The 15,619-nt window shown below is 37.2% G+C and overlaps 1 protein-coding gene across 1 annotated transcript in view; it reads left to right on the top strand.

Moving 5' to 3' along the window:
- The window catches only part of Spcs3 (signal peptidase complex subunit 3), a 46,937-nt gene that overhangs the window by 20,550 nt on the left and 10,768 nt on the right, over window positions 1-15,619 (top strand). Inside the window, exon 4 of the mRNA XM_048791767.1 lies at window positions 15,550-15,608. Within this exon, the coding sequence (XP_048647724.1) occupies window positions 15,550-15,608 (59 nt within the window). The remainder of the gene's footprint in view (window positions 1-15,549; window positions 15,609-15,619) is intronic.

The raw sequence follows: 15,619 nt of genomic DNA, 5'->3' as shown, positions 1-15,619 counted from the left end.
TGATGAGTGTAATGTAGGAGATAAAAAGCAGTATTGTGATGAAGCATGTCAGTGGTGACCCAGTTATGGAAGTGAGGGGATGCCTTTTGGAGAAAGTAATTTACACAAAGACCTAAAGATCAAGAGAACCAGCCGGGTGAAGAGCTGGGAAAGAGTATTCCAGGCACTGCGAAGAAGGTGGGAGGATCTGGGTTTGCCTGGGAGCTGGCAGAAGGCCAACATACCTGAAGCATGAGTGAAGGAAGAGTTGCCTGGGATGCTACTTGAGAAGTGAGCACCTTTTCATGAGTGACAGATATAAATGAGAGATGTCAATTGTGATTAGCATTCTAAAATCTTCCCTCGTAGTTAAGCTCAACTGATAATATCTATGTGGGATGCCAGATGACCCCCCCAGTAGTTTATGGTGGTTGATAACATGTTGGGAAACCATGTAGTTCAGCACGTACACCCCTTGTGGCTTAAACCAATCAGTTCAAAGGAATCCCCCTCTTGTACTAACCAATCACCCCTACCCAACTTGTTCCTGCCAGTGAATGTGCTAATCAATGTTAAGAGTTGTTGTTTGGTTTTCCCGTGGTATGGAATGATTTGCTGTATGATGTTGTGACACATAGTGTATCCCCACAAAACCTATAAAATCTCACTGAACAAAGGACCGGGACTCACTCCCTGGGACCATTGCATCAGAACGGTTGTGAGCCCAGGCTCAATAAAGACTTTTGTGTGACTGCATAGGATTTGGCTCCTGGAGGTCTATTGGGGTCCCACAAATCTGGCATTACAGTAGAAAGGATGGTGGTTTCTCACTCTTACTTCAGGAAAGTAAATACAGCTTTCTAGATAAACACAGGCCCAGGTGTTTGCAATTTAAAGAGGGCTCTAGGTTTGAGGTTTTTTTTTTTTTTTTTTTTTTTTTTTTGTGCAATGTAATTGCCTAAGGGAAAGTGCTGTAGGCATCCTGATACCAGGGGATGTGACCTAGTCTGTAGAATTCTATTGGTTCTCTCCAGAGACCTGAAGAATGTTATCTCTTCAAATCAGAGCAATTGACTAAACCAAATAGATGGAGATATAACCCTCCTGGTATGTGAAGGGTACAATGTTTTGCAGAAAGTCAAAGCAACATTCCATATCTGTATATCAGTTTTATTTCCAAGCCTTAGGTGCATAGGATGTTTTATAGGAGCACTGAAAAACCAGGGACATTTTATTTCCCATCTGGGAGTAGGGGACATAGGGAAGGGGACAGTATCCTGTTCTCAAAGCAGAGTTGCTTAAATCCCCAGTGATAGAAGTTTTGGTGGTGGTGATTTGCATTTGTTCTGTAATTTTCCATTCTCTTCCCCTCTCCCACCTCTACCCCCTCCTCCTCCTTTTTCTTCTTCTTCACTGTATTGCCATGGTTGGCCGAGAACTCCTGAACTCAAGTGATCCTCCTGCCTCAGCCTCCAGAGTACCTGGCACTACGGAAGCAACCACCGAGTCAGGATGAGTTTTTTATTTTTATGTTTTTAAAACTTTCCATCCACATATCTTTCTCCTACCTCAGAAATTGAAATGTAAACGGTGGTGGTGTTTCTGGTTTACCCTTGCTAAATAGGTAGATGTCACTTAATGACCAGGAGAACTTCTCAGAACTGTGTCAGCATAGTATACTTATACAGACCTAGATGGTCCAGGCCAGTCACTTGATGTGGACTCCAGATGCAATCAAGAGAGATGGTGAGCCAGGTGCCATGGTGCATGCCTGTAATCCCAGAGACTCGGGAGGCTGAGGCAAGAAAACTGCAAGCTCAAAGCCAGCCTCAGCAACTTAGTGAGGCCCTAACCAACTCAGTGAAACCCTGTAGCTAAGTAAAATACAAAAATGTGCTGGCTATGTGGCTCAGTGGTTAACCGCCTCTGTGTTCAATCCCTGGTACCAAAAAAATAAACAGAGACATGGCGAACATGAGATGCGTGAGACTGCTGCTGGTATAACATGGCAAATTATTTTACAATAAACTTTTTTCTTATCAGTATCAGGAGTAGTACACTCTAAAGTAATCATTAAGATCATAGTAGCTGCATAAAACAGTAGCAGAACATTTATTGTCATCATCAAGTATCACACGCTGTACCTAAATTTATTTTTATAGGACTGGTAGTGCAGTGGGTTTGTTCATACCAGTATCACCACAAGCATGTGAGAAATGTGTTGCACACAAAGTTATGGTAACTGCAGTGTTATTAGGTGATAGGAATTTTCAGGTCAATTATGATCTTTCAAGACTATCACCATATATCTGTTATTGACCAAAATGTCATTAAGCAGCATGTGACTGTATTATAACTTTCATCAACATCTTCTGAAACCTTCTTTCCTGCTGTCTACAAACCACAATTATGGGCAAGATTCAAGTTGTAGCCATTAAAATTCTTAGGTTTTAATATGGTGGTGAGTTACCAATCCATACCTGCTGGTGTCCATAAGCTTTAGTTCAAGAGCTGTCGCTTATGTGCAGTTACTATTTACAATCCAAAGATGATGTAGAAGATGAACGTGGTTGATAATAAAACACACAGCCTGCATATATCATCACTCATCTGCTGTGTTGAAGGCAGTAAAAATTAAGCTTTTTTTTCTTTTCTGAATTGACAAGTACTAATCAAACATGTTGTTTGGATTGAATTATTCTTTCAGACAATTCTTAGGATGACTTTTGCCAAAGATAATGTTTTCTTCCCCATTCATTTTGTATAAAATAATGCTGCCCTATAGCCTGGCACAATAAAGCAACTAAATTATATTGCAAGTTTTTATTTTCTTGTAGATGATTATGATATATGCAACTTTGCTATTTTATCATGAACTCTATTTATTTTATTCTTCATCTCTAGGTTTTAAATACTAACTACACTGGTAATGCAGTTAAATGCTATTTTAATTCTCCATAAAATGTTATATGTAAACATAGAGAGTATAAAGCCTTATTCTAAGTGCTTTTCATAGTAGCTCCCTTATTACTCATTTATACCCCTGTTATGGACTTAACTGTGTCCCCTGAAAATTCACATACTGAAGTCCTCCCCAATGTGATTGCATTTGAAGATATGGCCTAAAAAAAGGAATTAAGGTTAAGTGATATCATAAGAGTGGCACTTGATCCAATAGGACCGGTGTCCTTATATGAGGAGGAAGAAACACAAGAGACTTTCTCTGTCTGCATGTGTACAGGGAAAAGGCCATGTGAGGACATAGTGAGAAGGTAGCCATCTATAAACCAGGAAGGGAGGCCTCGCCAGAAACCAGTCTCAACGGCGCTTTGATCTTTGTATACTAGAATTGTGACAAAACAGACTTCTGTTGTTTAAAGCACTCAGTCTGTAATGTTTTGTTTTGGCATCCCTACCTAGGTAATATAAGCCCACAAGGTAACAATATTAATAGCTTCATTTTACAAGTAAGGAAAAAGGCCTAGGAAATGTTCAGTAACTTGTTCAAGGTCACAAGCCACACAGTATATTAATTTTTAGCAGGATGGATGGCTATAAGATCAGTCAAAATAAGCTAGAAAGATATGAGGTGGTGTAAGCCAGAATATTTAAAACACAGATACAATTTATAACAACAAAGCAAGTATAAGCAAGATTGCTTATACTGTGATTATTATTGCTGAAAGAGAAATATGGGCAAAGAGACATAATCTTATAGGGAATATCAGGTGACTCAGAAAATAAAGAAATGGGTTTTATTTTTATTTTTATTTTTTTGAGACTGGATAACCTTTGGAGCAAATTCAGAAAGAATTTTCTAGGTTGACCCAGGAAAACAAACAAGGGGGAGATAAAGACTGAGTCAATTGTAAAAGCTTGCTGTCCACACTAATCAAAAAGAGGAAAAATCTGCTGAAAATCATATTTAGGGTAAAGGCCAAATTCCTTAACATGGGCTACATTTGTAGTATAATGCCAGGATTTATTATGCAAGCCAGAACATTTTTCAAAGTGACAATAATTTTGCAATCTTTTTCTAGGAAAATGTTTTAAACTAGGACAGTCCAAGCACACATTTCTATAAAGTTACCCTTGTCTTATATCATTTTCTCTCTTCATGTATCAAACTCATTCTTGTTCAGAAACACAACACATACTTTCAGCTCATATATGCAACCTTCTCTTTTCACTTGGGTGACTTATAACCTCTGTAGGGCAGTTACTCAGCCATTGTTACCTTCTAATTCCCTCTTCGTTCAACCTTGATTATGTCTGATCCTGCCTCACAAACCTGTCACCCTGGGAACTCTGCTATTACATCCTTGATCAGGGAGGAATACTGAATAAGTCAACCAGCTATGGCAGTCCTCTGGGCACTGACTTAAGGAGGAGGTACCAGTTTAGAGTTGCATATGGCAGAAAAAAAAAACAACTCCCTATTAGTGGCTTGAACAAACAAGAAATTTATTTGTTCCTCACTGCAGAGAAGGGAGAAGAGAGATAGAAGGTCGAGGGCTGATGTGGCACTACAGCTGTCAGGCACTCATCATCCATGTTGCTTTGTCCCCTTCAGAATGTGCCTCCAGATCTCAGCCATCATGCTTACGTTCCAGAAGCAGGAAGGAAGGAGCATCGAGGAAGGACATGTTCCCTCTCTGGAAGTCTATACCCCCAAATTACTTCCACTTACATCCCATTGATAAAACAGTCACAAGACCACATTTAGTTATTAGGTCATGAAAATGTCATCTTTATTCCAGATGGCTGTGTGTCCAATTAGCCTGAAGGAAAGGACTTAGTCTACGAGCTTAGTTAGTTTTCTCTCCCCTGATGGATATCAACCAGAATCCTAGCTGCAACAATATTTAAGTGAGAGAGAAAAAAAAATCTTTTAAGTGTTGGAAACAGAACCACAAAAAGACCAAGGTTTAAAAGGAAACTGATACTATGGATAATAGAGCAAATAGACCATGAAGATGTAGTTGAGTCACTAAATCCAACAACCAGGAAAGCTGCTCTACCTTTACAGGTCCTATGTCCTAATATGAAGTAATTTCTTTCTTTTTTCCTTTCTTTCTTTTCTTTTTTTTTTTTCCTCTTGTGATGGTGTTGGGGCAAGAACACAAGGTCTCCTGCCAGCTGGCAAATGATCTACCACTCAGCCAAACCTCCAGCCTGAGAATTAGTTTCTTTATTGTATAAGCCACTTAGGTTCAGAGTTTCTTCTTCTTCTGCCTGAAATCATCTGAAATGAACTCCCTGTAAGCCTTCCTAAACCCTCAATCTCCTTAGAGTCCATCTTAGTAACTTCTTCTTTTCCTTTGCAGCACTTATTACAATTTTGTAATGTAAGGTTAGGAGTTTATTTCTCTCTCACTGAAAGACAGTTATGGCTAGGATGACTGGCACTCTTGTTCCCATCCTGCAGGAAAGGGAAAAAGAAATAAGATAATAGAACAAGTCCTTCCCTTCAGTCTAATTGGGCTAGTGTGGCAGAGATGCTGCTAGTTGTCCTCCAGGATCCGTTATTATCCTCAATTTTTAGTGGAGCACAGAGCCTCCTGGAATTCAGATTGCATTTCTACACTTTTCTTATAACAAGATGTGGCTCTGTGAATAGGTTAGAGCCCTGGGATGTAAGAGGAAGTAATCACAAGTTTGAATCATTTATCTGTTACTTATTTAAAAATCTGTCTGCTTTACTGGGGTGTAAGTCGTGAACTTTAGAACTCCGTCTGTTTTGTCCATTATTGTGTACCTAGTGAGTGAAATGGACAGCACACCACAGGCTTGTAAGTCTATAGTAGCTATCATAAAAAAGATGCTGAATAAAAAGCTTCATTCACAGAGATAACTCATCCTTAAAGGTAGAGCTAAAACCACACAAAGTCCTCGGCAAGAATAGCTTTGGGGCTAATTCTCTCCTTTACTCTTTAGGTTTTTGTCATATATTATTTACTATTTTGACTACATCAAACATCTGTTTTATAGCATGATGGGACCTTGCATTTGAATATTGGGGTACTGACAGCTGTGGCTTGGTCTGAAAAGGAGCTACAGCAAAGACAAGAGCACAGAGGACAGTTGCAGCTGCAGCCTTGATGTCTGTGCTGTTAATGTCTCTTGGGCTCCACAGGCACAGGGAGTGCATAAATGGAAATACTTCTAACAGTCTCTTCCCTCACATTACAGTGTAGAAGCCACATCTTTCCAAACACTGGGGACCTTGACTACCCTACAGGTGGCAATCCTAGTCAAGTCTAGGAGTTGAAAGTAACTCCTTTCAAAAATATATATTTGTAGAAGAGTATATTTTAGATTTGTAAGTATCCTTCTATTAAAAAGGGTTTTGAGATTTAATTCATATATTTTACCTAATCATGGATATTTTGTTTTGAAATGGAGATAAAAATATACAAAATCAGCCTTCTCACCCCTATACCTTCTCTCTCTGGTCCCATGTTTTCTAGCTTTTTAGTGCTATAATCCATGACCTCCTCCTTAACTTCTAAGCCACAGGTTCAATGCTATAGCTATAGTCAATCCTGTCTGTAGCAAGGAACATGTGGTGTGAGCAGCATCAATACCCTCACACCCTGGAACTCAGCAGAGACAATCAAAGATCCCTATTTGGGATCTGGGAACAGAAATATGACATCTTAGCTCCTTGAGCCTCTCTACTGAGTAGCCATGTATGCTTACAAAGTATAATTTTTCCCATCCCATTCCTCTTACCATCCCTTTCATTCCTATCTTACATAGGACTGAGAGGTTTCCTTGGTCCTTATTTCTGACTTTAACCAGATCATTTAATGAGTACTCTGGGACTACCCACTGATATCTCATGGTCTGCATGGACACATCTTACTAAATTACCACCATTCGCCTCCCTAATCCTAAATATTGCCTCTATTTTAAGTTTCTCAACACTGGGTTCTTCTCTAATACACCAATTAATGCCTGTGATATAGAACTTCAAAGAATGACCAAGAATTACTTTTGTATGAATTGATGTAAATAGCCAAGATATATTCATGGATCTCCATTATCTATATGTTGTATTATAGCAACTCTCTCTCCAGGCTCTTGAATAACTTTTAAAACCTGTTATAAACATAAGAAATAATTCTCAAAAATGCGAATTCTAGGCTTCATAGGAGAATTGTAAGTTCTCTCTAAACTGTCAAACCAGTGCAAGTGTCATCTATGTCTCTCTCTGTATTTTAATTTATATCCAAAGGCTCAACAAAAATGAAAAAGAATAGTTTTAGGATTGACTAAAGGTTACACTTTCTTTATCCTTGTGAAAATAGAGAAGAAACTCATGATTCTTGGTCATGATGTCTAGAATCACTTGAATTCTTTGATATATTGTCTGATTCTCTAATCATCTGATAATTTATATGACACATGTCTCACAGAAATGAACAATATAGATAGGCATCCACAGAGTTCATGTGTGACTCAGTCCTCATTGCTGATTCCCAAATTACAACTGTTCTTACATGACTCTCAGGCACTGGGTCTTGCCAGCCTACATGGTAAAATCAGTGCACACAGCAAGATCCATATTCTTGGCAACAGATCTCATTCCAGGCTACAAGTTCTTTTCTTCCCCACCCACTCCTAGAATATCATATACCTTATGACTGATTTCTATAATATGACACATGATTAAACCACCAATGCAGAATTTGTGCTTTAATAATTTCAGTTTTAGTACTATATTCACATGATTCCAATAGTACCTTGTACTTTCTTCCAACATAAAAATAAAATAAAGATGTTGTGTCCACCGAAAACTGAAAAATAAATATTAAAAAATTCTCTCTCTCTCTCTCTCTCTCTTAAAAAAAGTAACATAATGGGAGGATGAAAATATGGAATAGAAATTAGTTGGAGAACATTATAGAGACCCATGGCTGATAATGGGCTTTTATGAGCTCTCTAGACTATGGAGTGAATAAATTAGCTTTATTTGAAAAGTTTCGGGCCAAATAGACAATTTTAGTGTAAAGAAAAAAGAAAAAAGGAAAATACATGAAGAAATACACTGTTACAAAAATTAAAATATATTATTAAATTTTAATGTATTCTATAGGAATCATTCTTAGAAAAACTTAAAAAGGGATAAAATGACCTGAAAGTCATAAGGTTTTTTGTTTGTTTGTTTGTTTGTTTTAATTTTCTTTAGGCATCAGTGCTGACAATCCAACTCAGTGCCACACATGCTAGGCAAGCATTCTACCACTGAGCCTCAACCCCAGCCCAATGATAAGTTTGTAAACTACTCTGACAGGCCACAGACTTCTATTGATAGAACAGCCTGCCCTGGGGGCATCTGGGAACTTGACTGGTAAACAGTTCCCTGAATTTTCCCTGAGTGATGAGTGGCCTGCTGTGCCTAAATTGTAGAAAGATATTTTATGTGCAACACCTGTTTTCTTTGTGGGAGTTTGGAGTTTTGATGTGTGCTTGGCTTAAGTTTTGCTTAACTCTGTGTGTGTGTGTGTGTGTGTGTGTGTGTGTTTGTTTGTTTCCTGGTTTTCTCTCATTCAGGAGATTCACAAACCTAGGACTCCTAGAATTATTACAGTGGCACAGTGTATTTACCAGTCTTGAGAGACAGCTAATTCAATTAACGAAACAAATATCTTCAAAGCAACCACAATCACCACAACCACCACCACAACAAAACCTCCTGTGACGATATCTCATCTGGTCTACTGGTGGGAGGTCTCATTCCTTGCTATGAAATTACTTACCTACCTAGAGCCTATGTGGTCATGATACAATTAATCTAAAATCCCCAAAGTTTCCTTGTCTCCTGAATGATGTTCACACTTAATAGCATGGCATTTGACTTTTCTACAATTTGTCCTTGGCTTACATGTCCAATTTGGCTTTACATTTTGGCTTTTTATCAATTACCTCTTCAAATGTTTGTCACTTGTGCATGATGTGCATTCTTTACATGAAAATTTCAAAAACATCATGGTCTATGTATTTAGGGTATCTCAATTCAAAAAAGATTTTTCAATACTCTTAATTTTTGAGCATCTACAATGTACACAGTTCAGCGTCCTGACCTCTGAAAGAGGTTAGAAAGTGTACAAGACATCATTTTGACTCTCCAAGGGGACAGTATGATTTATAATCCCCGTCTGAAAGCCATCTCAAACTTGAGTCCTTAACGAGCCAGACCTAAAACATGCTCCATTGCAAGAACTTCCTAACATAGCTTAGTGCTTCGTGGACTCTTTAGATATTCTTAGCAACAACATATTTGATTGGAATGTGAGCTCTTTAGGTTTATCCCCTTTTAAAACAGCTTAACTGTTTAACCATTTGCACACAGATTTACTTAAAGTATTTCCTCACAAATATCATTTATTCTTCTTGCATATCCTTAGCTGCACGTTACAGAAGAAAAAAATATTTGCAAATAAGATCAAAACTTCACCTTCATCCTATGTTTCTTCCTGTTCTTCAAAAATACAGTTACGGATGTCTTCCCCATTTGACCATGCCCTACTTATTTGAGGGCTGGTAAAGCATACCAATTGCTCCTCTCTTTACTGTCATTAGGTTCTGAGTATAAACTATCAAAGTGTACAAGGATATTTATTTTAAAAGTCCTAAATTTTAATTGGAGGTCTGTGGTATTATTCTACATAAATCACAGCCTCAATTTCCATCTGTGCAATCTTGATGTCTGACAAGTGAGAATTTGGAGCAAAAAACACTAAAAAATGGATATTTTATAATGCTTAAGATTAGCATTCATGATGAACATGTCACAGTTCCTAATATTCGCTTACCAAATATTTAATAAATTTTATAAAGCAGACACTGTAGGAAATGCAACAAACAGACAAAAACACATTAATACTGGAGAGTTTAGCAACCCTTTCAATCCAAGAAAATCAAGATTATAAAAAACTACTAAGGATATGAATGACGTAAATAACATAATAAGGCAGACCTCATATATAAATATATTTGGGTATATATACATATATCAAACTCTGTGTACTATTAATAGAAAATGTATCATCTTCCAAATGTACCCTAAATACAGTAACTGAATACTCTTATTAAGGGTTTTTCTTTTCATCATTTCATTTACCTGATGTTAACCAAGGTCCCAAAATATTAAATGAAAAATTTCAGAAATAAACAATTCATAAGTTTTTAAATTGCACACCATTCTGTGCAGCATGGGATGAAATTTTATGCTATTCCCTTCCTTCTTGCCCAAGACATGAACCATCTTTCACCTAGTTATACACACTGTGTACACTACCCACTCCTTAGTCACTTACTAGCCATCTTGGTTATCAGACACTAGTGCTGGTGTTTGAATAGCCCTTGTTTTACTTAATAATGGTCCCAAAGCACAAAAGAAGTGATACTGGAAATTCAGACATGCCAAAGAGCAGCTGTAAAGTGCTTTAAGTAAAAGGGACAAGTAAAAGAAGATACCTTGAGAAAGACTACATCCATATAACTTTTATTGCAATATTGTTATTATTGTTCTATTTTATTATTAATTATTGTTGTTAATCCCTTACTGTTCCCAATTTATAAATTCAACTTAACCATAAATATATGTACAGAAAAACACAGAGCATATATGGGGTCTGCTACTATCTCTGGTTTTGGCCATCCATGCAGAGGTCTTGGACTATACCCTCTATGGACAAGAAGGGGAACCACTGTATTCACAAAGGAACTTTTTTAGGGTACAAGAAGACCCTGATAATCCAAAGAACAGAAATACTACAAATAGCTTTCTCTGCCTAAATTAATCACATTAATTTAAAACAATCAAAAGGAAATCCTGCAAACCCCTCACCCCCCACCCCCCCAACTAACTCTTAATCAAAGGAGAAATACAAAAGTTTAAGCACAACATATCAGAAGTTTTAGGATATAAGTAATGCAGTCATCAAAGCAGTAAAAATTTAAAAATATATTAACTAAATATCCCATACTCAATGCTAACAACCTAAGGAAAAATCAGATGTTAAATACAAAAATTAATCAGAAAACAAAGAACAGTAGAGTTAATTAGTAAACACAAAATTTAGTTCTTAGAAAAACAATTTTTTGGTAACTTGACAGCATTATCTTTCTATCCATAAATGTGGAATATTTCTTCCAATTTATTTAGTTTTGATTTATTTCACTGAAATTTTATAGTTTTCCTCATAAAGATTTTGTGTATATTTTGTCAGATTTATGCTTAAGTATTTCTTTATTGGTGGGGTGGTAATGTAAATGGTAATGTCTTTTTAATTTCAATTTTCAATGTATTCATTGCTTGTTCATTGTAATAGAAGAATGATAGATGTTTATTAACCTTGCATGGTGAAACCTTGTTATAATGGCTTATTAGTTCCAGGGGAAAAATTTACATACAATTAAAACAATATAAAAGGTTGAAAGCACACACATAATGAGAATTACAATCAACAGTCATTAAAACAAAAGAATAGCATCTCCTGGGAATTTCTATCAAAATTTTAAAGACAAGATGATCCAAATGCTAACTAAAATATTTTAGGACATGTAAATATAAGGAAAACTTGAAAATTCATTTTCTAATTTGAGTATATCACAAGGAACAATGAAAGACACATATCAATTCAACTATTAATATTGATGACAAATTTTAAAAAGAAAACAATTAGCAAAGAACATCCCAGAGCATATTGTTAGGGGACAGACAGATGAGAATGGTGGGAAAAAGATAAGAATAATTCTATGAAGTGGGACTGCTCTTCTGCCCACCACATGCATTCTTTGCTAAAAAGCAATTTACCTGCATCCCTGCCTGCAGATGAAATGCAGGCCTGAGATAATGTGGATGGGAGGAACCCAGAAGACTTTGGTGACCAGATCCTGAAACTCAAGGATATAAGAATAATTCCTTATAACCATAAAATCTGTAAGAATGTATGATTAAGAACCCAATTAGAACAGATCAAAATGGGTCAAAATGATCTACAGATGCAATGGCAGTGGGTACTTATGTCTGATGTCATCTTGCCAGTCAGTCGAAAGTCAAGAGATAGACCTGGTCAGGACTCTCTGGAAACTTCTCTTGGATCCCCCCAAAAATTGGAGTGCAGGCGAGGCACATTGTCCCTCTCCTCTCTGAGAACCTGCTCTCTCCCTTGAGAGCATCCCCTTTGAAGGATATGGAAAATAATAAACCCCAGAGAGAAAAGGAAAACAATGGGCTCTGGGCTTTCACAATTTCCCATATCTACAAACTGTTTCCCTGACTGTCTAAGGGACATATTCTGCTATGACTTAGTCTCACCCATATAGCCCTATAAAATTCAGACTCCTATTGTAACCAGTTGCCATTTTCCTCTTGAAAATATGCCCCTCTCTGCTTAATAAAGCATCCATGATCTGTTGAGGTCTATCTCCATTCCTTTTTCTTTCTCTTTCATTTGCTCTCACCCTGTCCCTATCCCTTCAATAAACTCACTCCTATTACTCTGAGACACAAGTCTGAAATCGTTCTGACTTGATAACAAGAATTGGGGTTTGAAGGGTGGTTCTTTGAGGTGCCTCAGTTTCCCAGAAGGCCTCAGCTCTGTAACAATATTACAGACTGATTCAAGTGGAGCCATTAATGCTTAATGGTTCAATGTATGAAATCTATTCATATAACCTGTCATATTAGAAGAGAAAAATTATGTGATTGCCTCCAGAGATACAGAAAATGCATTTGAAAATAATTCAGTACTTGTTCACGTTTTAAGAATCCTAAAATAGGAATTAATGAATAGTTCCTTAATATCATCATGTGCTTCATATTACACAATGATATATGTATACACACCTTTCCATCTCAGAACTAGAGTTTCCCCTGTTGGAGAAATGAAACTTCTCCTCTTAAATCAAGAACAAGACAAAGATAACAGTCATCTTCATTATTATTAAGCAGTGTGTTGGAAACAATGACCACTGAAATTAACAAAACAATAAAAAGTATAATAATTGAAAAGAAAAGGGCAAAATTATGTCTAATGTAGATGATATGATTAAATAGCCAGAAAATCAAGAGATACATTTGGGAAAATACAATAGAATAAGATAATTTCTTATTCCATTCTGCTCCTGTTTTTTTGGTTAACTTCTATGTATTTTTGGCTTTCCTGACACAGACTGAAAATGAGGTGGGGGCATGGTTGGGGGTAGGCTCTGAACTGAGAGTAACTTCCTCTGGTAGAGAAAAGGAAACAAAAGCACTACAACCCCCATCTTGACAGGTACCAAAGAAGCACAGAATGGAGACTGTCCCCTTAAACCTGTCTAACACAGGATTATTAGGCATATATACATTTCCTGCCTTTGTTTCTTTTTTCTTCTTACTGTTGTCCCTCCTCCCCTGCTTCTTCTTTAAAAGTTCTCAATTTCATGGATTTCAAATGTGGAATATTTTTAAACAGTTTTCTTGTTTCTTCAAAGCTGAGTCTGAATAAAATCTATTTTCCTACCAATTTGACTCTGAATATATCATGGAGCAGTTAGCATTGTGGCCTACCCCATTCCTCCACAGGTGGTATCAGAGTCATTCTGTAACACTCTCAGTTTACTAAAGTTCAAAACTGTGGTGTCATAGCAATACTATTAATCCCACTTGTGCTTTCACAATCTGCTTTTATTTTATATTTTGCCAAGAGAACTCTTATCTAAGCAGTTGCTAAGTCATGTACATTTTGTCTTTGAAATGTCCATTCTAGCAATCATCTTTTTTTTTCTGTTCCATTGCCAACACTCTCAATTGTTTACCCTTCTCATATATCTTATCAATGGCTGGCTGCCTACTTGCTTGGTGAGGCTACTCTTGTTTAATATGTAAATTCCTTGATATAAAGTCCCAACTTCATGACCTGTTTTTCTAGAGTGGGCCCTTATTTTAGGTTTCCAGATATACTTCTGCCTAATCTTTTAATGGCACATTGTTTAGCTGGACCAGACTAATGGGTGTTTCTTATATGCCTGTACTTGCAAGGCAGTATATTTTGGAATGTTCATCCTAAACATTACCATTTGTAACAAGCATCCTTTCTCTAAGTTACTCTATAAGAATAATAATGTGTGTTAATGTTTAGGCATTGTGTTAAATATTTAGTATATATTGTTTTGTCCTATACCCACAGATGTGGCCAAGTGCAGTGGTGCATTCCTGTAACCCACTTAAGAGGCTGAGTTAGGAAGATCCAGTTTGAGCTGCATCAGAAACTTAGGGAGACCCTGTCTCAAAAAAAAAAAAAAAAAAAAAGGACTGGGGATATAGCTCAGGGGTAAGTGCTTTATTTAATTATTTTATTATTTAAGCTATGTGAGGTAAAAAATGATATTAACACATATCTCTTTATCACTTGCACCACAGTTGCCATTCAATAGACATTTGCTATATTGAATAAAGCATGACTGCCTGAAAGATAAAAATTAATGTTAGAAACTCAACCAAGGATCTCTCCATTTATAGTGAATATGTTTTTCATTTCTTAGCAGTATTCCATTTGAGCAGGGGCTTTGCCTTATTACTGCTGTATTCTCAAGGCTTGGAACTGTTCCTGGCACATGCTAGGCAATTACTAACAATTCTACTTGTATGGCTGTAGGAAAATTAACTGGTAATGAATGATGCAAAGAAGCAAAGGCTCAACAACAGACAACATAAGCCAGGATCAGGTTTAGATCATGTTTTTGGTGTATACCTATCATATTCTATAAAAGGTTTTCTTAACTACTTATGGTTCATGGTTGCAAATTGAAAAAAATTAATTATCCTCTGAATCTCATTTTTATAATTGCAAGTTCCTTGCTGTGAAGGGAGCAAAAGTATTGGTAGATAGTATATTCAAGGTCAAGAATTGTCCTAGTCTGAACCCTAAACCCCTTAAAGTATTGGAAATGTGATAAATCAATCCGTTACTTATTATTAACTTTACGTTCTTACAGATTATGGCAATTCCATAGCTATTATTTCCTTGAGCCCAAGCCTAGAAAGGTTACCTTTCAGTAATCAGAAATTTCTATGTTAAAATGCAAATATTTAAAACTGGTATCACGAACCCTTAGCTTTTAAAACAGCTTTAGCAGTCTGTAGAAACAAAACATTAACAAGAATTGGACCAAGGTTGAAGGTGGAAAGCAAAGGAGCGCAAAGACGGTGTACATGTGACTGCTTTAAGGGACCTGGGCAGCCTCCCTCCAGAACCTCCCAAAAGGCTTAAGTCCTAACTTTGACCAGCTTTGATAGAGCGGGGAGAGGACCAAGCGTTTTGTGCAGACCTGCTTCCAAACACGACACATAAGAACAGACTCCAAACCATCTTGGCTTGCTGCTGTTTTTAACTTAAAATGAATGGCACTGAAACAACCAAGAAGCCTCAGTCCCAAACCACCTGACACAAGAATGGAGAAAAGAGGGTGGGCTATTTCCTCCGTAGAACTAAAGAAGGGAACTGACAACTGGAGGAGGCGGGTCTGATTTGGGACCCCGCCCTCTCCCTGCTCATCTCTGATTGGTGGCAGCGTTTGGAGGGGCGGTCTCACAGACGAGGCGCTGCTGATGGCGCGGTCCCTCCCGCGCGGTGGGTGTGTC

The sequence above is a fragment of the Marmota marmota genome, unplaced genomic scaffold, assembly GCF_001458135.2.
Source record: "Marmota marmota marmota unplaced genomic scaffold, marMar, whole genome shotgun sequence".
In the NCBI taxonomy this organism is placed as follows: domain Eukaryota; kingdom Metazoa; phylum Chordata; class Mammalia; order Rodentia; family Sciuridae; genus Marmota; species Marmota marmota.
This window is presented reverse-complemented; position numbering and strand designations above follow the sequence as displayed.